The 26,182-nt window shown below is 46.5% G+C and overlaps 7 protein-coding genes across 7 annotated transcripts; 3 read left to right on the top strand and 4 right to left on the bottom strand.

The window, feature by feature from the left end:
* Positions 1–8,333: 8,333 nt before the first annotated feature.
* On the top strand, positions 8,334–9,700 carry LACBIDRAFT_330853 (uncharacterized protein; the record flags this gene model as incomplete). Its single annotated transcript, XM_001885180.1, has 4 exons — positions 8,334–8,351; positions 8,654–8,881; positions 9,196–9,265; positions 9,615–9,700. The coding sequence occupies 4 exons, from the start codon at positions 8,334–8,336 to the stop codon at positions 9,698–9,700; spliced, it is 402 nt and encodes a 133-aa protein (XP_001885215.1).
* Positions 9,701–9,826: 126 nt separating this feature from the next.
* On the top strand, positions 9,827–10,618 carry LACBIDRAFT_304938 (uncharacterized protein; the record flags this gene model as incomplete). Its single annotated transcript, XM_001885179.1, has 5 exons — positions 9,827–9,857; positions 9,915–9,999; positions 10,056–10,273; positions 10,336–10,467; positions 10,524–10,618. 5 exons carry the CDS (start codon positions 9,827–9,829, stop codon positions 10,616–10,618), a joined length of 561 nt encoding a protein of 186 aa, XP_001885214.1.
* Positions 10,619–12,377: 1,759 nt separating this feature from the next.
* LACBIDRAFT_304937 (uncharacterized protein) lies at positions 12,378–13,260 on the bottom strand (the record flags this gene model as incomplete). Its single annotated transcript, XM_001885081.1, has 2 exons — positions 12,378–12,804; positions 12,857–13,260. The coding sequence occupies 2 exons, from the start codon at positions 13,258–13,260 to the stop codon at positions 12,378–12,380; spliced, it is 831 nt and encodes a 276-aa protein (XP_001885116.1).
* An 804-nt stretch (positions 13,261–14,064) lies between these two features.
* Positions 14,065–14,352, bottom strand: LACBIDRAFT_148809 (uncharacterized protein; the record flags this gene model as incomplete). Its single annotated transcript, XM_001885080.1, has 1 exon — positions 14,065–14,352. A coding segment is annotated over one exon (288 nt), but the record flags the coding sequence as incomplete, so codon positions are not given.
* A 4,393-nt stretch (positions 14,353–18,745) lies between these two features.
* Positions 18,746–18,963, bottom strand: LACBIDRAFT_304935 (uncharacterized protein; the record flags this gene model as incomplete). The annotated part of the gene is made up of 2 exons (XM_001885079.1): positions 18,746–18,810; positions 18,867–18,963. 2 exons carry the CDS (start codon positions 18,961–18,963, stop codon positions 18,746–18,748), a joined length of 162 nt encoding a protein of 53 aa, XP_001885114.1.
* Positions 18,964–19,234: 271 nt separating this feature from the next.
* On the top strand, positions 19,235–20,592 carry LACBIDRAFT_304934 (uncharacterized protein; the record flags this gene model as incomplete). The annotated part of the gene is made up of 7 exons (XM_001885178.1): positions 19,235–19,465; positions 19,512–19,625; positions 19,675–19,761; positions 19,813–19,938; positions 19,988–20,113; positions 20,164–20,270; positions 20,319–20,592. 7 exons carry the CDS (start codon positions 19,235–19,237, stop codon positions 20,590–20,592), a joined length of 1,065 nt encoding a protein of 354 aa, XP_001885213.1.
* A 703-nt stretch (positions 20,593–21,295) lies between these two features.
* On the bottom strand, positions 21,296–25,274 carry LACBIDRAFT_304933 (uncharacterized protein; the record flags this gene model as incomplete). Its single annotated transcript, XM_001885078.1, has 17 exons — positions 21,296–21,439; positions 21,492–21,680; positions 21,733–21,995; positions 22,045–22,636; positions 22,699–22,769; positions 22,823–22,952; positions 23,006–23,087; positions 23,137–23,291; positions 23,346–23,501; positions 23,551–23,750; positions 23,804–23,916; positions 23,967–24,121; positions 24,171–24,317; positions 24,373–24,485; positions 24,540–24,832; positions 24,885–24,995; positions 25,051–25,274. The coding sequence occupies 17 exons, from the start codon at positions 25,272–25,274 to the stop codon at positions 21,296–21,298; spliced, it is 3,138 nt and encodes a 1,045-aa protein (XP_001885113.1).
* Between the last annotated feature and the right edge of the window lie 908 nt (positions 25,275–26,182).

Raw genomic sequence — 26,182 nt, 5'->3', positions numbered from 1 at the left:
CAGTGTTTCTATCCCTGATAAGGGGATAGGTTTCCATATAGAAGGTTTTGTAGGAGAAATTGCTAAAATTCACATTTCTATGAGTGTAATGTTACACTCTGCATCAATGCCTGTGGAGCTTTAGTTTTGTAAATTGTACTAGGAATGTTTTATGTAATTTTTTGTGGGGCAATTTTTTCATTACAAAAGTTTGTAGTCTCTGCTTTTTGGACTACAAAAGTTTGTACTCTTTCTTTCTTCACTACAAAGGCTTGTAATGTGTGCTTTACCATGTGATTTTTCTCACTTGTGATATGATGGTATTCATGCTTGCTTTCTATATTAGGACTTTTCACTCACCATCAAACAACTAATTGAATTCCATTTCAAAACAATATACTAAAACATTACACTATTCTCCACACTGCATTCAAAAGCAAATACCAAAATGTCATATGGTTCCAGACAAGTGAGAAAAATGCATTCCAATGATGTTTTCCACAAAATGTACCCTGCTTGTACCTTGACCATGTTAAAATAATGAAGGATCCAAGATATCTTTTTCATTATCATCCAGATCCTCCAAGAAATCTTCACTATTCTGTGGCCTAAATGATAATCTTTTCCCTAATACACTGGGTGCATCTGACTAATATTTACATCTGCTCCATTCTTGCTAAGTAGCTCCACAATTGCCTCATGGCCTCTACGGGATGCTGCCTGGAGTGCATTTCTATAGAATCCTCCCTGTGCATTTACATCTGCTCCCTTCTCTATGAGCAACTTTGCAATTGCCTCATGCCCTCGATGTGATGCTGCCTGGAGTGCATTTTCATAATCTCCTCCCAGTGCATTTACACTAACTAGGCAAAAAGATTGTCCGAAAACTTTTGTGATGAAAATTGGTTTGTATCTCCACAAAATCTGAACTTTTTGAAAAACTTCAATGACTACAGTAAACTACTACATCCATTCTATACACTAGAAAAATATCAGAGCATTTGAACAAAAAAAGCAGCATATTCGTGGCCAGTAAAATTATTTGTGCCGTGACCGTGGGATATTCAAACGCGTCGCATCAAACAACTTTCTGGCTCTCTTCATTGCAACTGCAAACCGCACCTCCGGGGGAATCTGCCTATGTTCACAACCCTGCCATGGCTCCTAATACGACCCCAACAAAATGAGAAAAGATCTGTACCATGAGAGCGGCTGGGTACTCTAATGATGAAATCCGCGCTGCTTTGATTGATCATCATGACCTTTCTGACCGACAAATCAGGCGCATCGTGAAGAGATATGCGGGAAAGGAGAACTACTACGAAGTTGGACATTCAACGGGGCGCCCTTGCAAGCTCACTCCCTGTGACATGCGAATTGCCTGCCGACACCTGTCAAACCAGACCGCCCACGACGCATCAGACCTGCAGCGCGAGTACTTCGTGGAGGTTTCCGTGGACACAATTAAGCGGGCACTTCGACGAGAAGGTCTCGAACCTCATATTCGACGCACAGTGCCATATATCTCCCACAAGAACCTACACGTGCGAAAGAGTTGGGCTGAGGAACGGCTGGAATGGACTGTCAATAACTGGGAGGCTGTGGACTTCTCGGACGAGTCCATATTCCACCCTTTTGGCTCTGATGGGATGGAATGGTGTTGGAGGAAGCCAGGAGAGCGCTTGGACCCGCGGTTTACAAAGAAGAAGGTTAAGCACGGTGGTGGGAAGGTTGTGGTATGGGCGATGATTACACCGTATGGAGTTGGACGGATTGTACGGATTGAAGGCAACCTCAACAAGGAGTTGTACTGCGAGATATTGCAGGACGACCTCCTGGGTACCTACCAAGATCTTGGCCTGGATTATCATGACCGCTATTTTCAGCAGGACAACGACCCAAAGCATACTTCGAAGCTTGTTCAGGCCTGGTTTCGCAAGAATCATGTCGATTTGTTGCCATGGCTGCCAAATAGCCCGGATATTAACATCATAGAGAATCTCTGGGATCATCTTGATCAGCAAGTACGAGCACACAACCCCCTACCTCGTTCAGAAGATGATTTGTGGGTGGCTTTGCAGGAGGAGTGGTATAAGATTGATCTTTCATTTATTAGAAAGTTGTATGATTCTTTGCCTCAGAGAGTTTCTGCAGTTTACCTTGCTAATGGGGGGAACACTAGGTACTAGATTATAGAGTATAAAAGTTCATATTTTGGTTGCTGTGAATGGATATTCTCCGATTTCGGCTTTTCATTACATGCCTACTTTAGGACTTGCCATATTTATACCATTCCTGTAACTCGTATTTTCACGTTCCACCCCCACATTTTTGCATGAACCTCCACTGCCATATTACCTTCATGCTGTCTCTGAGATCTCGTTAGTGCGTTTTGCGGTTGTCGTGATATAAGCCAAATCATGTCTAAAAAAGCGTGGGACAATCTTTTTGCCCAGTTAGTGTACATCTGCTCCCTTGTCTATGAGCAGCTTTGCAATTGCCTCTTCGCTTTTTGCTGATGCTGCCTGGAGTGCATTTCCATACTTTCCTCCCTGGGTATTTACATCTGCTCCCTTGTCTATGAGCAGCTTTGTAATTGCCTCATGGCCTTCCCATGATGCTGCCTGGAGTGCATGTCCATGGTATCCTCCTTGTGCATTTACATCTGCTCCCTTGTCTATGAGCAACTTTGCAATTGCCTCATGCCCTTGATGTGATGCTGCCTGGAGTGCATTTCCATACTTTCCTCCCTGGGCATTTACATCTGCTCCCTTGTCTATGAGCAGCTTTGTAATTGCCTCATGGCCTTCCCATGATGCTGCCTGGAGTGCATGTCCATGGTATCCTCCTTGTGCATTTACATCTGCTCCCTTGTCTATGAGCAGCTTTGCAATTGCCTTATTGTTTTCTGCTGATGCTGCCTGGAGTGCATTTCCAAAGAATCCTCCCTGTGCATTTACATCTGCTCCCTTGTCCATGAGCAGCTTTGCAATTGCCTCATGGCCTCCATATGATGCTGCCTGGAGTGCATTTCCATACTCTCCTCCCTGGGCATTTACATCTGCTCCCTTGTCTATGAGCAACTTTGCAATTGCCTCATGCCCTTTCTGTGATGCTGCCTGGAGTGCATTTCCATACTCTCCTCCCTGGGCATTTACATCTGCTCCCTTGTCTATGAGCAGCTTTGTAATTGCCTCATGGCCTTCCCTGATGCTGCCTGGAGTGCATTTCCATACACTCCTCCCTGGGCATTTACATCTGCTCCCTTGTCTATGAGCAGCTTTGCAATTGCCTCATGGCCTCCATATGATGCTGCCTGGAGTGCATTTCCATACTCTCCTCCCTGGGCATTTACATCTGCTCCCTTGTCTATGAGCAGCTTTGCAATTGCCTCATGGCCTCCATATGATGCTGCCTGGAGTGCATTTCCATACTCTCCTCCCTGGGCATTTACATCTGCTCCCTTGTCTATGAGCAGCTTTGTGATTGCCTCTTTGCTTTCTGCTGATGCTGCCTGGAGTGCATTTCCATACTCTCCTCCCTGGGCATTTACATCTGCTCCCTTGTCTATGAGCAGCTTTGCAATTGCCTCATGGCCTCTATATGATGCTGCCTGGAGTGCATTTCCATAGCGTCCTCCCAGTGCATTTACATCTGCCCTCATTCCCAACAAAACATATGATGCTTCAGTTAGTCCAGCCAGTGATGCATAGTATAGTGGTTTAGCAATCTTATCCCTCTGTCTGTGTAGATGTGCATAGTGTCTATCTATATCATAAATTCGAACCCAGTTCACAAAAGCATTATTTACATCTGTCAGAAGCTTCATCATCAATTCAAATATTGAAGATGACTGAGATTGACTCTTGCAACCAGAATGTGCATGTATGATCCAGTGTTCTGCAGCATAGTTTGCAAGAGGGGAAGATATATCCAGATTTTTATCAAGTGGCTCAGATGTGTTGAATTGCAGAAGATAGGCCAGACAGATTTGAGATATGACAGAGTGTGATAGCTCCTCACTGAAACTGAAGTATCTGACTTGCTTCACATTATGGCTTTGAATATACTGAGATGTGAGATATTCTTTGACAGAAAAGTGAGAAAGCTTGATAAAACCTACTTGATAGTTAGTGCTCATTTCAATCTATTATTCTTCTAAGCCATACCTTCTGAGTTCATAATAAAACTAGAACATATTTTCAAGACATCCTTGATATCTTGAAGTTCATTATCAGAGTTGTACTCTGGTCCATTCTCAGCAGAAAGATCAACAGCAGAAGTTGCAGCCAGTTCTGTCAGTTCAAGTGGACGAACAGCAAAACACAGCCACTGTAGAAAGGTTTTAGCATAACCATGATCTTTTTCATTGATTCCCAGCAAGATTTGATCATAGGTTTTATCCAAACCCTGGGGTAAATCAGATAGCTGCTTTTTCAGATTAGTCTTAGTCCGGCACTTTTTAAGCTCATCTAATTGCAATGCAACCCAACGAAACCTAAAATTGTGTTTTTAACAATCATCCTATCATGATGTTGATAACAAACATACATTCCATCTGCTTGTTCCATTAACTTCAGCTTTATTTGCTCTCAAGTGTCAAAATTCCATTTTTTCAAGTCAGAGTCATTCTGAAGCTGATAGTCAAGATAGGCTACAAGATCATGATTCTCAGATTCCTTGACCAGGTCAAGATACTGAGAATACTTGAGCTTGTCCTCAATCTCCTGTTCTGGGCGACTAGTAACTATCAAGTGAAGCCCAAGATTTTTATTTTTCTCCAGAATAAAAGTCTGAATCCAGTTAAAAAGTTTTTCTCTTTCAGTACATTCATCAAGAGCATCCAGAATAATGAATGATGAGCTAAAGCCATCAAGAATTATATGAAGAGTATTCTGCAGTTCACCCAGAGTTGGCTCTTTATGGCCATTGCCACAGCCAGCATACAGATTCACTAAGACTTTAGGCAGTCTACCCTCACACTTCAGAGAGAATTGCCAGATGAGTGATCGCAGTAGTTTATCATGCAACTGGAAATCCTTCTGTGAGTCTCTTCCATCAAAAAAGAAATATGCAGTAGAAGAATTGAATCTCTCAAGGATAATGTGAATTATTGCTGAGCTGTGAAGAGAAATTTCAATTAAATTTCTTAAAAATGTTGAAATAATCAACCTTAAGATGGTTTTCCCAGAGCCAGCTGGATAGACTGTCAATAATGTATAAATTTACCAATTTTGACAGAAAACTTACATTTTCCTTTGATCCAGAGAAAGCCTGGCTGTTTGAGCCACCCATAAAATGTATTTCCCTTGAGAAACCATTGACAGGTGTCTGGCTGACTCTCCAGAATTGCAAGTGCAGCATTGTAGTTAATAGACTCCTTGGGTGGAGAAAGCCACTTATAAATCTCCTTCCCTGTAAAAAAGAATGAAGTCAATTACATATTTGAGCTAAGAACCTTCAGTAATACCCAGTTGCTCATCCCTGATCATCTCAAGAGTGATTTGAATATTTGGGTCCACACCTACCAATCACAAATAACATTAAGATGGACACAATACTGTTCTTACTACTTACCTTGATTGATGGTACCTATTAAAATATAAGTGAAAACAATATAATGTGATAATCCAAATACAACAAACCATAGTTAGGGCCTGCATTCACATTTTGAGCTGAAATGTTGTTTATGATGTCAGCTTGAAAGTTTGTTGAGGACTCTGCATGGTCTGTCCAATTTGAGCAAGCCTGAACTATATTTATAAGAGTACTGACTAGCTGGAATCAGTTCTGCATTCTTAACAGAAGGAATGGATAGAGAGATAGGCAGGTCAGAACTTGGAAAATCTAAACAGTGTTATCAGAAATGGAATATAGAGATTTGAAGCAAGCATGAACCTGTCAAGATAGGAGAAGGGTGTTACAAGGAATCAGCAGCTCCTTGCATGGGACCTTCAATCTGATCAACTGTGAGATAAGAATTGATGAAGGTTAGTATGAACTTTACAGCAAAGAGATTGAGGGGTATCTCACAGGCAACAGTCATTTCGAGAACAGGGGTGATTGACAGAGTGGTAGGCAGGTAAGAACTCAGGATATCTATATCAGTGTTACCAATGATGAATGACAGAGGTTTGAGGTTAATGCAAACCAGTGGAGATAGGTAAAACTTGTTGCGAGCACTTGAGCCCTCCACCCGCGGAGACATCAACCTGATCACCTGGAAATTTGATTTGACGAGCAATCAATGCTCACTTCGATGCAGGAAGATTAGAATGTATCTTACTCCTGCCTGCCATGGCTATGTCCGCTGCACTGATGGTTGAAGATGGAATTATCAAGCTAGGCGGGGCGGAGCTGGGGCTGACGGATTCACATTAATATTCATCTAATAGCCCGAGATCATGAACTCTAACCTCAAACCACCATAGCGTTTATTACGTGGGTGGTCAGCGATCGTGCCTTCATCGGGCAATTCCTCGAGCTTGCGTTTCAAACGATTTTCGCGGGGGTCAATGGGATCAGACATGGTGGTTCAGAAGAGAGAATCGATGCTGTGCGGCGTCAATCTTCAATGGGCAACGGACCGTTTCACACTGCCAGTGGAGTCAGCTGACGTTCCTGAGTAGGGCTGCTCACCGTGTCCGTCTTAGACGGATAGACGGGTCCGTCAGACGGGCACCGTCACCGTACCGTCTGGGCCTGTCGCAAGTCTCCTGACGTACGGTAGACGTACGGGGAAAGGCCGTCTGTTTCCGTTGAGTGACGGGCGTTAACGGCGTTGACGGGCGTCACCAGTGCATATGCGGAGTTTGAAATGAGAATTGCACCAAGGCCGCTATCGCCTTCCAACCCCCACGTACCCCGTGAACTTTTTTTCTGAAACCGGCGATCTGTCCTTCAAATATTTCTTCATGTACGTGCAGCCCCTGTTGCTTTTTCAATTTTCGGATACTTAATTTATTATTATTATCTAATTATCACTAGTTGATCACTAGGAATGAAACCTTTCAGCAAAAGCACTCATCAAGACCGAAAGATCGATCTCATCGTGGACCGTAGTAGGTAGGTATTGAGTAAATTTCTGCTTTGTATGTACTTTGCAATCAGTACTCATCTGTTTATTACATTGTGCTACTAGTAGTTTCCATCCTGTGTGATGAAGTTCGCTAAGAGACGACACGCGCACAGACAAATGCCGCCCTAGTACGAGCTAGTACGCTGCTAGATAGTAACTTTTAATACCTTTGTAATATCATTTATTCCATGTATCACTAAAATTTGTCAACGTCAATACAATTGACGTCCGTCTACATCCGTTGACGGCCGTTTTATATCAGTCCGTCTCCGTTTGCTTCTGCTTGGGTGACCCAGACGGACGGTTGCTGGTTGAACCGCCCCTGTCGACGCCCGTCGATTAGACGACCGTGTCCGTCAGACGGACGGTGCGCAGCCCTATTCCTGAGATTGAGGTCCCTCCCACAGTGGTTCGGCGTCAAGTCAGGCCACAAGGATGGCGGTCAACGGAGAAGTGTGTGAGAGAAGCAAGACGACGAACATATCTCAAGACTGAGGGAAATTGAAACTCCAAGGGACGAACGAAAGGAAGATGCGTGGTCACGGTCGTGCTTGTTGGGCGTGTGGCTGTGCGGAAGACGCCAGGATACCTTGCATGGATTTAACTGCGCCGCGAACCCTCCTCGTCGAATGGGACGTCGTCCAATGTTTTCTCTCTGGGTCGTTCAGCTACTGCCGACATCGCCTGGAGACCCGACCTCCCGCTGTGATCAAGATAACCGCCTTCGTCAACTTGTACCGATACGGGGAGATTGGGGAGCTGCTGGCATTTAAAGGATGCGCTACATGGGCTTCACCTCAAAGATGTTCGAGTGCATCAGCTCTGAGTGAGTTTCCTCCTTCCGTTGGCCTTGCTCCCCTTCCTACCTTACCTCATTTTGCCCTTCTGTTCCGCAACTATACTTTCATCCCCTCCTCTTCCGCATGCCCCCGTTAGTCTAATATATCCATAATTCTGTGACACTTCCGGTCCACTTAACTTCGTTTACGAGCGCCATGCTTGTAAAGCGTACAAGACCGCAAGCCACAGATTTCCACTGGTACGATAATTAATATCTTGTATGTGGGGGGTTTACTGGATGCTTACGGGGTATAAACAGGATTGGAATCGGCTTTTTTTTGCTCCAATTCCATCTTTGGACTCCCCCGCTTGAAGCCACTTGGCATAACACGGAGGAGACTCCGTTAGTTCAAGTTGATCGTCAGTATTTCGTTTTTACAAGTCGACAACGCCCTAAACGGCCTTTCCATTGCAGACGTGGCGGGCGTTTTTAACGATGCCCAGCTCTACGACGGTAATACCCTCTCGAAAAGCTCCAGGCTGCTCTGCTAGGTCCCTGCCGTCCACCGTTCATAAGCGCAAGCTCCAGTCAGAGAGCTGGAGAGTGGGGATAACGGCCATCTCTCAACGCCAACGCAAGCCCAACTTCGATGCTTGTACCGTCTTTCCTAGGTCCATCATGACCCGCACGACCCCGCCACTTTGCACCCCCTCTGCATCGACTCACGAAGGAGATTTCACCATCATTTAATCCTGTCAACGAACTCGCCTCCATACTGAGCTCGTTGATCCAACATCGCCTCTTTGCCACCGCAGGCTGACGTCTCACATGCATCGATCGTCTCATCGTTTGCGCCCACCTATTCGGCTATTCGGTCCCCAAAGCTCGATCAGCGCTTAGAGCCTCTCGGTTACCCCAATCCCGACGCCCTATTCGTCGTTACGTACATGGTATATGTACCACCCAGTGGCCCCAATCTCTGCCCGTACCACAAGAATTCGTTGTCTCCGGACTCAGCGCTCACACAGCGTAGATCCTCCGTCGTGCGTATCTATCCATAGCTCGTCGCCGCCACGGGCTGCCGCAACGTCACACATACGGATCGCTCATTGGGGTCTTGTAAGTTTGGATCAGATGCAACCGACGACGATGGTTACTAACACCTGCCTTCTTTCCAAAGGTTTCTAAGCCAATATCGAACTATTGAGGGCAAAGGCCTAGGGTGAGAAACACCAAACTCATTAGGTTCCTCGTCTCTTCTCGCGCGGACACCGACTTCTATGGAGTGGGGGGCATGGCTATTGCGCATAGGTCAGTAATACTTCAGTACTTCAGTGCTTCGCATGTGTCGGGTTAGTACTCACAACAAGAGTACTTTGGTTTGTTTGGGGTTGCGTATACGCCGTTTTTGCTCCAAGGGAAGGAGGGTAATGGAACTGGAGATTAGATGCGTTGTGGGGCTCGTGTCCGGAGTTGCAGTTGATCGTCAAGAGGGAAGCCTATCAGCGGCCAATGAAAGCGGTCAAGTAATATTCTAGGTGAATGAGGTGGGCTGTAGAGTTTTTTCCCCTTTGCTCCCTATTCAATTTGTGGGATCCATATGCGAGGAATCTGTTTTACTCATTCGGCCTTTTCGGTAGGTAACGCGGAATGGACACATTGCTGTATAAAACGTATCCTTCACAATGCGAGTATCGAATATCTTCCTCCACGCCCCACGTGTTGAGATGCAAATTACAAAGTGCATAAATAACTACGATACTTTCGGATCTGTAGGTCTAGAAGCCGTTGCACAGCATGTTGGCTATTCTCCGAAAGCGAAATGCAGGGTGCTTGGCGACTCCGCCCATCGTCCGCAGTGATTATTGGCTTGGAGCATCATGATGCAACACCGGCGTACGCAGTTAGCATGATAATGATCGTGCTTAAATAAAGTCCCCCAGACCTACCAAAACGTTCACCTTGCTTCTCTTTTACGATCATTCACCATGAGCCTGAGGCTCCGCTGGGGATTTTATGGTTCGTCTTTCTTCTTGTTTCCCTAGGATCTTCAATCTGATTTCACGGTCATTTTAGGCGCGACTCTCGGACTTATCGTCCTCCAATCCATATCCGCGCTCATGGCAGGGACAAGCGGGGATAACCTCTCCTCGAATAAGACGCTGTGTACTGCATTCCCTCCCTAGCTCGATTTTCAAATTATTGACGTGCTCTCAGTTCGGTGCGGGATGGTTTCATCGGGTATCTCTGTGTTGATGTGGTTGTGGATTTTCGTGTTGTACGCACTACTTCCCATTCATTTGATTTCAACACGGGGTTAACTGTTGGTTTCATGGATAGGATATCGTACCATAAAAGACCGGAGTCGACCCATTTCTTGACGAGGGCTTATGTCCATTTCAGCTCTTTCTGTTTTATTGCGTTCAGTCAATTGGGTGCGTTCAAGTTCTATAACAGATCCGCTGGTCTCACTGACATGAAATTCGGGAACATCTAGTGTTTGGGATTCTTCTCCTCGCCCAAATCCACAAGGCGTGCCACAGAAATTTCACCAATTCAGTTACGAGGGGGTATGCGTGTGCTACGCCGGCGCTTGCAGGAAGTTTGGGGTTGGCAAGTTGTATTTTTGGTATGTCTATATCGTCGTCTGCACCTGAGGACTCAATTGACTGTGGATGGATGTAGCATTGGCAACGGCTCTGATAATAAAACGCGCTGCGGCGCCGTTCTCGGACGGGTTGAGATCGAATATTGCTCACCTTGGTGTGCGGAGAGGTTGAGGAAGTGGGTGGTTGGACGTTAAGTTATTATATGGGACGCTTTCAATGGAGATACTATTTATTGGACTTGGACCTTTTTAGAGCATGTTGTAACATAGCAAGACAGAATCCCCTTCTAATAATATTGGCGTACCGTGACGATGCAATAAGGAATGAAAAACAACTGTTCTCAGGCGCTTTCCCCATGACGACGTGACGCCGTCCCCGTTCGGCGTCACCGCTCGACACCTTACGTCAGCCACTCTCTTTCGCCCTCGTCACAGAGCTCTGCCTGCGTTCGTCCTCCGGCCTCGCTCCACCTCGTCACCACGCTTTGGCTGGTGGCCGTTCGTCATCGTCACATCGCTTTGGCGTGGGCGGACCACCTGACTCGCCGTCCCCGCTCCGTCCTCCTGTCCTCCCGTCCTTTCACCTCAGCCTCACTCACCTACCTGGCATCCAAGCTGCGCGCTCTTCACCACTTCCTTGCTCGTCGCTAGCTTCAACTCGTCCGCTTTTCGATGTGACCACTCACTGCCTCCTGGTTCCTCCGCCCAAGCAACCGCATCCCCTGCTCCTCATGCTCACCAAGGCTTCTTGACGTTTGGAACGTTGGAATTTTAGTGTTGGGATGTTTGGGAAGGAATGGCAAGTTAAAACCTGAAAGGGATCAGTATTTTATTATGCTGTATATGTATTCCTTTCAATAATTAGCTGTACTCCAAGAATTGCTTCTTGGATTCACCTAAGTACATTCCAGACCCAACGAGGACTGTGCAGTGCGTTTTCTTCAGTGTTTAAACTTCCTAAGCTGTCGTAAACTCTCTGTTGATTATACTTCATACATGCTTTTGTACATGTGTTTAACATACTGTAGCCTGAGGTAACAATTGCCGGCTTGATTTCTTTAGTCACTGATGTAGATAATGTCCGAATTACCACCGGAATCAGTACCCTTGCGGTTGCTGCGCTGAACAGCCATTGCAGAGGATTCAGCATGTGCACTCGAGTCCTCAACAGTGAGGTCGATGACAGGAGGGAAGATGTGGTAGCAGCTGGATCCTGTTTTGAGTCTGCTCGAGTCCTCGCTTGTGAGGTCAATGATTGGGTTCATAGGTGGCTCATCTTTTCGTTCCTTGAAGTCGAGCATGTTCAGAACCAAGGAACGCTTGGGCGGCTCGGTTGGCACTCGGGGAGGTAAAGGGACTGGCAGGAATAGGGGAAGGTCAACAATTGGAGACTCCCCACCGTCCCCTGTGGGTCGAATAGCATCCATCCTGGGTGCGTCCAACTTTGCACCATGCTGTTTGACTGTCCTTTTTTCTTTGCCTTTTTTCAAAGTCACAGGAACTACGTTGTCTGGCAATAGAGCAGTTGGAACCCAAACCTTGAGTGTGGTTTCTCCCTCTATTTTGTAACGGAAGCCCATTAACTCAACAAAGTTGCCGGTTGAAATCCTAACACGATACCAAGAACTAATATCCGACTTGCGTCGGGTCTGGCGCTGCTTCGGTTGAAGTTCCATGATCGTGGTATTCATGTTATCCGTTCGCATGATATGCATGTTTGCATCATAGAGTACCCAGTGCTGTGAAGAAAAGAAAATTCAGTTTTTGGGGCTTGAATGAGAAACGACACTTCTTACAGAAATAAGCATTTGCAGAAATACACCCTCCCAAACATTTGAATGGAATGTTTTAAAAAGAGCGGTTGCATCGGTCCAACCAAGGTATTTAGCTCCAAATGATGCAAGCTTGTTGATGCGAATCTCGCGAGGTTTTCAATCCAGGCTGAATGGGAATGATTTGCTCGTTTCAGGTCGGATGTAAAAATTGATAACGTTCAAGGGGGGGAATTCAGGAGGAATGGTAGCTGCAAGTCCTGGTCGACGTGATGGAAGGAAGCCCTGGCTATTTGAAACCAGTTCGTCGCGGATACCGGCTACCCAGGCTTCCAAAAATTCAGTTAGATTTTCATCATCCAAGGTGTTTAAGGCTGTGAGAAGCTCGTCTCCAAAGCCACATTTGGCGAGCCCGTGAGCGGTGAGCTCCCCACAACCTTCCAACCCTGCTGCATAATCACCGCCACTTAGCAAGGTGAACAGCAGGAGTCCGCCAAGCGTCAACCCCTCAGTTCCTTCAATAGCGTCTGCAGTGTAGAGGCTGATCTCGTCCAGGTCTTCAGTTGCTTTATTTTTTATGGATGTGCTAAATGAGATGCGTTACAATCATGGTGAAGCAAATTAAAGAGTCATCATACCTTCGCAACACACATAAACCTCCAAATACAAAGGCATCGCCATCTGTAGTAAAGATTAGGTCAATAATTCCTTGAGAGCTTAGTTTTGCGAGCTTGGCTTCTGCCTCTCCAGGAGCCTGATACAGTTCAAGAAGAATCTCATCAACCAGACGTGCGGCACTTGCCTGATGAACATGGAATCCGAAGCACTCAATGAGGGTTTTGCATGGGCCAACCCACGACGGTGTGGTTGAGCCATTTACGACCTTACCCCGCTTGATGGTAGGGCGATTCGGACCGTCAAAAACGAAAATCCATGTGATTGGGCTTCGTAGAAACTTGCAAAGCTTGAAAAAGAAAATTTGGAGGTGTCCGGGACCATGAATGTGGCCGTTCGCATGTGCCGCAGCAATACATTGCGACATAATGGCACTAATAACCCAGTCATAATGAGAGGTTGGAAAATTGTGAGAGATTTGGTTTTCTACGCACTTGGTGTCAACGCCGATAAGTAAAGTATGGTGTCCCCGTGAGTTCCGCTCGTAACCTTCAATTATGGCGAGGTCTTGCAGAGTGGTAACTGTTTCGGCCGCTTGAATACACTAGAAAATGAAGCTATATAAAGCTAAACCTCCAACCTCTAGAAGCTGGGCCAGAGATGAGTAAGAAACGTGTTCGTCAGTGGGTCGCGCGGATGTCATTAGGTGGCTGTGGGCTGGACACGCGCTGGGCTGTTTCGATGGCTGCCATACACCCTCCCACCTTACAAAATTGTGCACGTATATAGCTGTCTTAAAAATGGACATATAGCAGCCATCATTAGTTACACTCATCAATTTCTAGCCACCCATCCACCCCCCAGATTGAACTAGAGCCTAGGGTACATACTATTTCTGCTCTGGCACAAATCCGAACGAAGTATTGTTTACACATGTCTTTTCACCATGTCAAGGAGATGTCGACAGATCAACAGCATCCTAAGTCACAACGCGCACACCTGACACCGAAACTGGCCCTCATGTAGCTATGAGAAGTCACACCATCGGTTGTGTAACAGTGTTGGTACGTCGACGACGCTTGGATGCTCGCTCCGTCTCGATTCCTCCAAGTCCCTCCTTGCTACTTCCGGCATCGACAGATGGTGTACTCGTGTTAAGTACATTGGCTGTTATGACCGAGTCCTTCTTTCTGGCTCTGGTTGTCGCCGCTCGGTCACGCGCATCGGATCTTTTAGCACTCTGAGTTTCTCGCAAAGATGCTGCAAGCTTGTCGTGCATCTCACGACGGTTGGTGCTGTACGGAATGGGCTGTATAAGACCTCGAGGTAACGTTTTGCGTAGGAGGTGCGAATTGTGTAGGGCATGAGTGTTGATGATGAAGCGGTCCAATTCCGTGTGTTCGATAACTTGAATCTCAACGCCAGATTCTTGCCGCTCTTGCAATTGCATCTTCTTCCCCGTTGGGCCACACTTCCCCTCTCGGCAGTCATGCTGCACATTGGTAATAAATAATACTTCCTATTCATCAGATATCAGTGTTGGTTGTAAGATCATTGAACAGAAAAAAAGAACCTTCTGTTGGATGACAACGAGTTCTTGCTCACCAAAGCGTTTCATTAGCACTGGCATCCCATAGACTGGGTCTCTCTCAGCAGCAATTTGATACTGCTGAATGACAGTGAGAATCTTGTGTTCTGTGTTGAGCAGAATTTCGATGATTTGACCGACAACTGTTGTCTAAAAATTAAAAATCAATGACAAACTTGGACATCCTGCAGTGAAATTATAAAATGAAAATACATACTGGCCCGCTTTTGGCAAACACCCAAGAGTCCACAGGGCATTCATCCTCAGAGATAGCTGATATACTTGCACAGTGTGTCCAAAGTGAATGGACATCCTGCAACGGTTTGTTTGCAGCCTTGTATGCAGCCGTATCAGCCCACCTGGTCTGACGACGTCGATGAATAGGGATAGGCCGGACAGTTCCTTGATTGCCAATCAGACAACAGATACAAGGAGTCAAGAATGAAATAATTTAAACATACCTGGAGGATCAGCATGATGCTCAGACCATCCGAGATGATTTTGGATGACAGGATGACTGAGAAGGTAGGAGCGTACATGTGGGCTCGCTTGAGCCCATGTTCCATCACTTTGCTTCCACCACCCACCAGTAAGGCAGTGCTTAGCACCTTCCAATTCTGCAAGCTGAATGGCGATGTCACGGCTGGGTGCCTGATGATTTGATAGGATTGAGCATGCTCGGAAAATGGAATTGAAGCATTCCATAATTTCTGTTGATGAGCCAATAAGAGGACCAAATCTAATAACATGGGCTTTTGCGTGTGTCAGAAGATGAAGCTTGATCTTGGCAACAATTTTGCTAGGATCGTTCAAGGCAAATAAATCCAGCACATTTGCAACACATTGGTCCAAATCTGCCTAGGATGAATAATTAATTCTTTTGCGATTGAAATTCAAGCTGAATTGTTACATACCACATATTGTTGAAGGTCCAAAATAGATGTAATCCATAGAAGGGCAGTGAGTTCTCTGACAGCCTTGATCAGGTCATACTGAAGAGGCTCTACCAGATCATACACATGAAATGTCAACGTCTGGACAACTGTTTTGAATTGTCGACCAATGAGAGAGTTTGCATAGTTCATGATATAATTTGCACGGATTGCAGGGATGGTTAGCCCCAAGACATTTGTTGCTTGCAAGCGAAGTGAAAATTGTTTTTTTTGAGAGTCTTTCCAGGAGGTATGTGTGGAATGCCAAACATACTTGACAATACCAAGAAGAATTGTGTGGAGAAGTTCAATTGGTGTGTCAAGGTGGGGATCATATCCTGGTTTTATAATTCAGATGATAGCTTATTGAAATATGGAAATAACATACCCTCTGTGCAAAGGGACGGACTGATAAGCTCTTCTCGATTGGCTCCAACCCATTTCATCAACGAGGTAGAAATGTCATCCTTTGATCGCAATGGATGTTCCTTGCGTAGTTCATTTGCTCGTAAAATTAGCTTGTCGATGGTGTTCTGTGCAAGCTTATCTTTGGTACCTGCAGCTGTTTGTAGTTCAGATACATGGATAGCAACACCATGACTTACCTGTAGCTGTTTGTAGCTCAGATACACGGACAGCAACTCCATGACTTGCAAGTCGGAGCTGCTCATCAACTGCTGCAGCAGACTCAACCACTGAACGTGGCATTCCAGGCTGTCAATCGTGATCAGTCAAATCTTGAAATAAGATTTCTGAAACTTACAAAGAAGAGAGAATGAAAACCAGTGTCACTCTCTTTCTCTAACTTGGTTCCACCAACATGGCATATTCGGCAGTTGAAATTTCCATTTGCACCAATATGAACACACTCTTCAGATTGCATAGGGTTGTCGGAGGGCCCACTGTGGTTGAAGATGCGAAATTTGCAGGTACTGCCAGTTTTTACATCAAAAGTTTGAGCAGGACAAGTATGCGTCTCCCTAGAAAAAAAAGCCCCTTTAAAACTCAACAAAATTCAATTGAATGGAGTACTGACTTGACTAAACCTCTTATGGCTGCAGCCTGCTCTGCTGGACCAGCATGAGGAGATGAACAAATAAAGTTGACATTGAATTCCTGTTGAAGAAGTTTTCGAGGAAGGTTGCGAATGGCCATGTACGTGTTGTAATGGAGATTATAAGACTTCGATACATTGCCAGAGACATCGTCATGCCACTTATCGATGAGAATTGTGTATAACGGATCACCATCTGCGAGTTTACGCAATGGATTTGGCATGAGGCACATATGAGCATCTTGGGTAGATATCGGGTGAAAATCGGTAGCCAGGAGGTCAGGAAAGTTGTCAACAAGATCAGTTGCCTTGATGCTGTGTACACGGGAATCATTGATGTGAATTGTGGCCTAGAAATAGTTATGAAGTCAGTTCAAGGTTTACAATCATAATAAAATGTACCACATTATGTAGCTCACACAGAAATGCATCAGCACAAAGTTCTCCTCCTCTGACAACCCACCTTTTCGGAATGACAATTGTTTTAGACCTGGTGCGACAAAATTCATTCACGTAGAAGTGCTTGGAACCAGCATCAAACATTGGAGTGAGCTGGGAGAGCTCCATCCCCTTGTGCCATTTTTCACAGTGCCAAACTTCCGTTATAATACCATCTGCAGGCTCCTCGGGATAAAGGTGAAGGTGTGGTCGGACCAGTGGGTTGGAAAAGATTTTGCGCACAATATCCACAGGGTTGTTGACCCAAAAGACGTTACCCAGAACTGACGTGAACATCTTTGTTGGGATAGACACTTGTGTGCGCAGCTTATTCTGCATCTGACGAAGAGTGTTGAATGATGGAACATCGCTAGCACCAGACTCCCGAAGACCCCACAAAAATATCTTCATCAGAGAGTCTGAAATCCTCAGGCGTGGAAGACTGTCAATGGTATCCAAGATGAACATCTAAAGACATGCGATGAATATTTCTATGGGAGTGGTGTGAAATTCGTACTGTTTTAGTTGGGTAAGGAAACCAACGACTTGATGGGTCAGCCATGGTGTCGTTTTTCAATGAGGGCTCCTCAAATCCAATAATCCTTTCAGCACGTAATCCTCCATTGATATCTAGAACCAATTGGGAGTCCCCATTAATCAGTTGTGAATATGGGAGAGGAATGGGCATACTCATTTCTTGCATCACGTTTGTCAATGTATCATCGTTGTCAGACCGGATTAACTCTGGCGGGCGCTCTGAGCCAAAACCGAGTTCTTGTGCTAAGGCCTCCTCGTCCCAGAGGCCAAAATCTTGAAGTTGCTGTTGCAGATTTTGCGGCCTGCATGAAGACCCCTGTAGATTTTCACCTGCAGAGAACTGCACATCTTCCATGTTATCTGTGAGGCCATTGAACACGTCCTGATATGCCGTTCCGATGAAGTTATCCAGGGCTTTAGGTGTCAAGGGGGGTTCCAGGATGAGAGGGGCAGAGATGCTGGCAAATTGTTCTCGAAGTGTAGCAATGGTATCACGATTTGCCTGTTCGAGTGGTGCTGGATCTAATCTCTCGAGCCCATCGGCTTCAATTGCCTTTCGATGACGATCCGAAAAAGTGAGATGAGCATTGCGAGATTTCTTGCTGATCCATTTCTCTGAAATGCCATGATATTTTACGCACACAAGGCAACGAACTTTTCCGGAGGTGGAATCCTCCTCGAAGACTATACATGAGCAGTGAGATGCTGATCATTGCGAGGAAAAATCACCCACGCGCAGAGGAATTCATGTTGTGATGTCAGCGGGTTGTGTGTGCAGAGCAGGTCGGGGTGAAAAAGAGTCCAATCACAAATGCAGAGCCAGCAAAGTTCCAAAAACACTCATATGGCAATACAGTATACTACAAACAGTATCTGCACAGAATTAAACGATACGTGTTCTTTTATGCACAGGTGCATCCGCAGTTATCACCCGCCACAAAGCCGCCTGGGGACAGGTCTCCTCTGGGTCCTCTGCATCTCCGTAACCATCAAAACCATCATCGTCGCTGTCTGACAGTACCCGTTTAGTGGCTGGGCAAAGGGGTGAAGATTTATCGAGAGGAAATTGAGATTGTTCTGGGGATGGAAGGTCGCCATTCGCCGATAAAATCCTGACTTCAAGTTTGCGAAGATGGTGCTCGGCCGTAATGTAAAGGTTTCGATAGCGATTGGATTCAGCCTGGAGGTTTCGCACTTGAGCATGGTAGGCCTCGTAGCTTTTGCATTCAACATCTATTTGTTGGTCCAATAAGTTAAGCCAGGTGCACAAATGCATGGGACTTACCAGTCGGTGCTGTCTGGATTCCAATAGAACGAAAGGCTTTCTCTTCAAGAGCTATATCTTGACATATGGTAGCGTGCTCTAGGCCTCCGAGATATTGAGAATCCGTTGTTTGGGAGTTGAGAGCGCCACCAGTGGAGAGCAACCTCAGCAAAAATGAGACTCAACGCACTGAAAAAGTAAACGAAACCAAATTACTTACTGGTGAGTGTGGTAAACACTTTTGAGGGCAGCTTGTCTCGGTAAAGATGGTCAATCCGGCACTGTTTCGAGATCCTGGGTGGGCAAGTATCCATCATCTGACATGTCGGTCAAAGTGGAGGAGTGACTGACCCAAATTTGATCACGACCCTACAGGCTTGATCACTGTAAGTCCAGCAAGCACATGAAAAAACGAACAGGCTGAGGAAACCATGTTGCGATTGGCATGTGCACAAGATAAACATCAGCAAATAAGCTGATCACCTTGGTGATTTGGCATTGCGAAGCAGCCTCTCATTATAACTGGAACAGACCTGAATATCGAATGTTTGTAAGTCCATCCCCACCATGGTTCGTCTTGATGACTTAATGGGCCACTCTTTCAGCTCTCCTCCACCACCCGAACTTCCAGCTCTTGAAACTCCAGCACGTAAACATGCTCGCACCGATGGCGATGACAATTCGGAAACGGAAGACTTTACAACATCTGTACCGGCCACTCCAATGCCTCACACGAACATTTTGACCTTTGCGAGGCGTTACGCAGTGGAGAAAAACCTCAAACCCGCCCAAATGCAGGAAGTCCTCGACTTTGTCAAGGTCCGTTTTGTTTAGTTTGCAGAATGTGACCACTGACGTGTCTTAGCGTCCTTTGGATGAGCGCTTCCTCATGTTATTCGTGGCCTGTATCCAAAGCCGCGACAACGAAGCTAGTCTCGCTCGCGCCCTCGCGTCCTGGGTTCCATCAAGCACCACTGAGGTACGAGCACCAGAGTCCTTTTGTTTCACTTATCCTGCATTTCTTTCAGACGAACATCCAAACCTACAGTCGACTTGTAATGCTCTCACCGAAGCTCAAGGGGTACAAGGATAGTGTGGCAGAAAAGTACCTTTGGGTCAGTTATACCTCGTCCCACTGTGTTTCTTCCCCTCATCCCCTCCATCAGACAATCACACGGAACTTACGTTGGGACATACCTGATGCAGTTTTTTCAAACCCTGCTGCAACGGGCAAGCTTACAGAGCGAATCCGATACCACCTAACTCAAAATCGCTCCACGTTGAAAAAAAAAGTCAGTCAAGTTTGTTTTCAAAGGCCCTGTACTCATTTCACTATTCCAGATTGCTGCGAGCCTCGTCGGAAAGACGAAGGATGAACATCAACATATTTTTACCCTTGCACAAGCTGTGGTAGCCAACACATCAATGACGGTCTCCATTCAACTATGTGCACGTCTGGCCCTCCTGGTATGTCTTTTCTCTTCACCGAAAACATGCTGATTGTTCTCTTTCGTTAGCGAGCCGAGTACATTGATTTTCCCGGCTCTACCTTCTATTCAAAGGTTGATGCACGGCTTTCCACTATCAGAACCAATTTCAGAGACAATCCAAGTAAGATTACGAGGTCAGCTAACCCCGGTGCATTGTGTATCATTCTAATCCTGTCTCACAGATTCTTCCATGAAGTTCTGAATGTCGACGTGGCATCTCATGGCCACTCTAACCTCGACATCGAAATTCTCGCATCAGAAACCCAACCTTCAGAAACCAAGTTAGAAGTTGAGAAGACGATCGACAATGCAAACGATGCCGGCGTCCCTTTCGCGGAAATTCGGGCAACTATGGCCACTCTGACTTCTGGTGTAGCATTGGCCAATATGTCAGTAGTTGGGGCATCGGCAGGTGATGATACCACGGGAGGAGCTGGGACAAGCGGGTTGGCATGAGTCACGACGGTATCGGGATGCCAGTGTTTCGTAGACCTATATTATTCACAAAACATATAATATGACATTCATTTATTGTAAAGTTTGTTGGCCAGCCCCGTCGTATACCAGCTGGTACAATGCCTCAGCCACAATTCTGTTCACAGCCCATACACCTATGGACAACGTGATACTCATGGGTCCCACCAATATGGCTGTTGTTTTTGGTACAGCTGTCAGGCAGATGGGGAGAGTACCATAGCCCACCTTTACGGACACCTTGAGGAGGATAGAACTGCTTGCTGATGAGGCTTGCTGGTGCTGGCCACATTGCAAGGATCGATGGCTCGCATCCTACTGTGGCTAGAGCCTCATGCCAGGCGCGGAATTTCCTGGTTGCTATTCGCGCGGTCAATACTCCACAGTTGTTATTTACATTGGCACGCTATTCAGTCACAAGGTGGCTTACACCTGTCCCATGATTTGAGGTGTAGCTGTGAATTGGACAAGGGACAACAGCCAAACCTGCCATAAGCCATGGACACCCATTCTTGGGAGGTTAAGTTAGAGTGGAAGGTTCAAGGAAATGTCAGAGATGATTCAGATCCAGCCTGTTCGTGTCTCAAAGGATCCAGGTTTGTGATTATAAAGGCATGTATTGACGAGATAACAAAACAATGATGAATGGAAATAATGGAATACAATGAGCGACTCATGGGTTTGCCTACGATCTCCGTTCTTTCTTTGGCTTTGGTCGACCACCAACTGTTGGCATGCGGCGCTTCGAGCCCGATGCTGTTGACGTTGTCTCTTCACTAATCGAGCTTGCTGTACTTGTTGAGTTTGAAATATTGCCATCTTTCGTGGACTGTAGAAATATGTAGGTCATGACATTCAATTTAGTCATGAAACTAACATACCTTTGCGGCCACTTTTCTCTCAGTGGCGAGAAGTTCGACCAGCGCGCTCGTGCCTAACAGACGTGATTTGCCGGGCACTGATCTTTTCCCCTCAAGTTTGATGATCGCTTGCGAAGCCGTGAACCTGTTCTTCGTCTCGAGGTCAATCCACTCAGGGATCTCGCGGAACTGTTGCCAGGCCTTTCTGTCCTTAAAGGCAAGTAAGCTGTATTGATAGGCTTGATCTCCAAAAAACACTTACCTTTCCAGCTTTGCGCCATTCTGAACCAAACACTTGCTCGACTAACCGAAGTGGGGGTTTAACCCCAGTTTGAACTCCATTCTCCTCTACACCCTCGCCGATGTTGTAACAATCCCAGATGTCCTGAATCGACATCTGATCGAGTGTCTTTGATGGCTTCCACGTGTCCCAAAGTGGCCCAGGTTGCTTAATTTGTGCAAAGACATCCTTCCAGTGGACAGATCCTTGCCCGAGAACTGGGTGTTCCAAGAGGAGATCATCACCTATATGTATAAAACTTCAATAAAGTTCTGATTAGATATTGGAACATACCGGGTTTACAAAATGCAATGATGGGTGGCAGCATAAGGTCAACCTCCGTTCGGGGGCGTGGAGAGGTTGCTAAATAAGGCGACGGCACAATAAACCCACGAAGGCTGTTATCGGCTGCAAGGTAAACACCTGTGTCTTCGGCGGCTCGAGTTTCCAAACCAATAAATGCTGGGGGACCAAGATTGCCCACAGCCGTAAGTGGCAGAGTTGAGTCCGATCGAAAGTCAAGCTGCCGAGAGATGCAAGCAACCGCCTTCGACAAAGGGCGTGAGGTATCATACGAAATGGCCTTTGCCGGAGTCCACTGTGATGTGCGGCGCTGAACGATTTGTGTAAGCTTTTCGATTTGGGCTGTATTGTTGCGCAAAATGTCCTTTTGCATGCTGCTCTCTTGGCGAAGTTGCTCCAGAGATTTACGCATGATCTTGTTTTGAAGGCGCTCGAGACATACCGGGCTAGCGGTGCTCGAGTTGATGGCAGCGAGATGGGCAGGGAAGGTGCTTTGCATCCAAAGGCGGACGTCGTCACGGGCCAGCGCGGGAAGTCGGAACAGCTTGGAATTCGGTTGAGCTTGGTATATAGCCACAGCAGCCTTAAACAAGGATAATCAGTATGTTAAAGGGGTCTAAAAGTAAATTTGAGGCTTGGACTTACCTGGAATAGATACGGACGAAGCCAGACAACCATTTCCCAATAATTTGTCGCACCAACTCGATCTTTGAGGCCTATGGCTGATTTCAGGACCCAGTTTGTAGCGTGATTATGAATGTCAACTTACCTTTCACCAATTCGATGTTTTTCTCTGCCATTGGACAGACTAGTTCTAAGAACGACTTGGGCACATCAACCTGGGTCCATGGTGGGCTGTAAGTCTCGTGGACTTTGTAACCATGAGCACCTAATATCGCCTTCATATGACCGTCAAGTGCGAGTCAAAAAACAAAGAAATAAATAGAAATACCGGTTTGGGAAGTGCTGGCGCGTAGGTGTTCTGGTAGGTATCACGCGACCATCCAAGTTTAGATGTATCCTCAGCTCGTACGCTATTATCATTATCACTGAGGGAAAAGAATGAGACAAATGAGAACATACCCCGTCTTCTCTTGATGGTATCCCAACATATGACGGGCAAGGTGAGCTTTTAGATTTGATTCGACGCCGGCCTTCCGATAGGACTGGACAAAAATATTCTGGAGTGCAGTCTCATGATACGGGACAGTGGCCGATGAACCATGGATTAATCGAAGCTGGAAAGAGAGAGTTAAGCATCAATGTTTTATGGAAAAAGTAGAAACACTTACATTGCGCCACGACTTGTTCACCGTGTAGTCAATATCATATTTACTATCTATGTTGGCTACATCATGAATATAGTGTAAGTACAATGCGAACGCGCCCAAAGGACACATTTCCGGGTTCCTATGTGCAATAAAACATGTATAAGTCGGATTTATTGCCTATATTGATGTTATACTGGGTAGTCCAAAGGGATGAAGAGTTGCTTACTGTCTTCATTCCTTTAGACCGAGCTTTCTGTTCCATATCCGACTGCAAACCGAGGACGGCGGGGATAGTCGTTTCACCATTAGGATGCAAGAATTGGTACGGTTGCATTTCACACAGCCACAGTGCCCGGATGTCGTCTCCGCGGTTACCACTCGCATTCATCATTGTCCATGCGAGGTGTCTGTTGATAGTTGGCTTGACTGAAAAAGAAAGAAATGAATGAGGGGATAGCTGTTAGGTCAGACAGACGTACGCTCTTGGTGCTCCAGAAAACCATATCGGATCCGTGTCAGGGTTTCGTCTGACAGCTGGGCAAGAAACGTGTTAGCGATGATGTCTGGGGCATCCTCGGCAGGAATGAGCCCCCTGCGAAAAGTTCATCACGCCACGTTAACATTGATGGAATTGGGACTCACTCGCGTGCATTTTGTAGGGCCTCGTCCATGCAAGTCTTGACTGCATCATAAACATGCACGGTCGTGGCAGGCCGCTTGATAGCCAGAGTTGGATCCCGAGTGTCTTGCACCTTTCGGATACGTAGGGCGCCGAAGAACTCTTTCTTAATTTGAGACTGTAAAGCCTGTTTTCAACAAGTATAATAGAGATATCAAGGTACTTACGGCGCCAATGCGAGTGTTCGGTATGTACTCTCCTCGACGGTCTCGCTTGCAACGTCTAGCACAAAAGTCGATGAAGAGGAGCAGGGCATGTTCGTCGACTATGTCGTCGCGGAGCTTTCCCGCTGCGAGAGCTTCTTTTTGAAAAATCTGCAAGGTAGTGACGGTAAACACATAGAACAAGAAGGTTGGCACACAGACTTACATTCCACGACTTCACGACACATTTCTGGGTCTTTTTACCTCCCGCCCTCCTGTTGGCCTCCGTTCTTTGAGCCGCTGACACGCGCACGCTTGTCTGAAACTGCTCATAGGTTGCTGAAAGGGATAGCTTGATTATTTTGAAAGTAACGATGAAAGAAAACTGCATACCATCGTCGTCCAGGTCCATGTCCTCCAACTCCTCATCCTCATCCTCCTCTTCGAGGCCACCTGTGTCAAGGGCGCCAAATATGGTTTCCGCGACCCCCTCACCCACATCATACTGCTTCGCCAACACATCCTCGTCGATATCAAGATCGGCTTCAAGAAGTTCTGGATGAGTTTGGCCAGTCAATTGGCCAAGAGAGTGAGTTGGGTGTGGTGGGATGGTGATAGAGAGGGTTTTCGATGGACCGGCCACAGCTTGATCGGGTGATGGGTTTGTAGTTGCTCTTGCAGGATACCTGCGAAGCAGCTTGGGAAAAAATTAGAAGCGGATTCGAGGAACACACGCACCAGTGGCGGACAAGGGCATTCCGTAGAAAATCGAGGTTGGCTCGCATTGCAAAACGAATCTTGAAGTGAGAGCATGCCGCCCGCAAGGGCTCTCTCTTTCTGATGGTGAAGCTGAAAACAAGATGAGATATCTAGGCACGTTGATTATAGTAGGTGAGGGACTTACAGATGGGCTTTGTACACCTCCTCCACAACCAGGCTGCCATCAGGTTTCCGAGCGGGAAAGAAGTCGGCGTGGAGAAGCTGGGGGTCAATTGGGACAACGGCAGAAGAAGGCGGTGTTGATGGAAGCAAGGGAACGTTGGCGTTTGACGCCGCTGATGCGGCGGGTGTGTTCGTGCCTGGCGTCAGGGCGTGCAGGGTTTCGTTATCGTCGCTACAAAGGCTCATGTTGCACGGATTAATTGTGCATAAAGTAGTAGGGACCGCGAATAAATAACGAAAAAGGCGAGAAATGGTGGTGGTACAGAGGTAAAGAGACGAATACCGCATGCGTTTAGGTGAGCTGCCTAGCGGTCACCAGCATATTGTGACCGCCTGCCAAATTTGGGACGCCGTCACCAGAATCTGTTGACATGGCAGCTTAGAACCCTGCTGGGGTCTCCTTGATCCGCTGGTGGACGCAATTATCAGTGTTTCCTTGCAAATTTTCAGCTCAGTAAAGTGCTGTATTTGAGCAAGCTCGGGGATATTGGGCTGTTTCCTCAACGTCAGTACGTTTACGTTCTAGATCAGTGGACTCGCTTCTAGATTTATCTGTTTTCAAAGTTTTTAATTGATGGAGGTACGTGCCAAGTGCCTGCAGAACGAAAAACTCAGAAGGGGATGCAATTGACGAGAACAAGGAGACCCCAGCAGGGTTCTAAGCTGCCATGTCAACAGATTCTGGTGACGGCGTCCCAAATTTGGCAGGCGGTCACAATATGCTGGTGACCGCTAGGCAGCTCACCTAAACGCATGCGGTATTCGTCTCTTTACCTCTGTACCACCACCATTTCTCGCCTTTTTCGTTATTTATTCGCGGTCCCTACTACTTTATGCACAATTAATCCGTGCAACATGAGCCTTTGTAGCGACGATAACGAAACCCTGCACGCCCTGACGCCAGGCACGAACACACCCGCCGCATCAGCGGCGTCAAACGCCAACGTTCCCTTGCTTCCATCAACACCGCCTTCTTCTGCCGTTGTCCCAATTGACCCCCAGCTTCTCCACGCCGACTTCTTTCCCGCTCGGAAACCTGATGGCAGCCTGGTTGTGGAGGAGGTGTACAAAGCCCATCTGTAAGTCCCTCACCT

The sequence above is a fragment of the Laccaria bicolor genome, genomic scaffold (assembly GCF_000143565.1).
Source record: "Laccaria bicolor S238N-H82 LACBIscaffold_29 genomic scaffold, whole genome shotgun sequence".
Classification (NCBI taxonomy): Eukaryota; Fungi; Basidiomycota; class Agaricomycetes; order Agaricales; family Hydnangiaceae; genus Laccaria; species Laccaria bicolor.
This window is presented reverse-complemented; position numbering and strand designations above follow the sequence as displayed.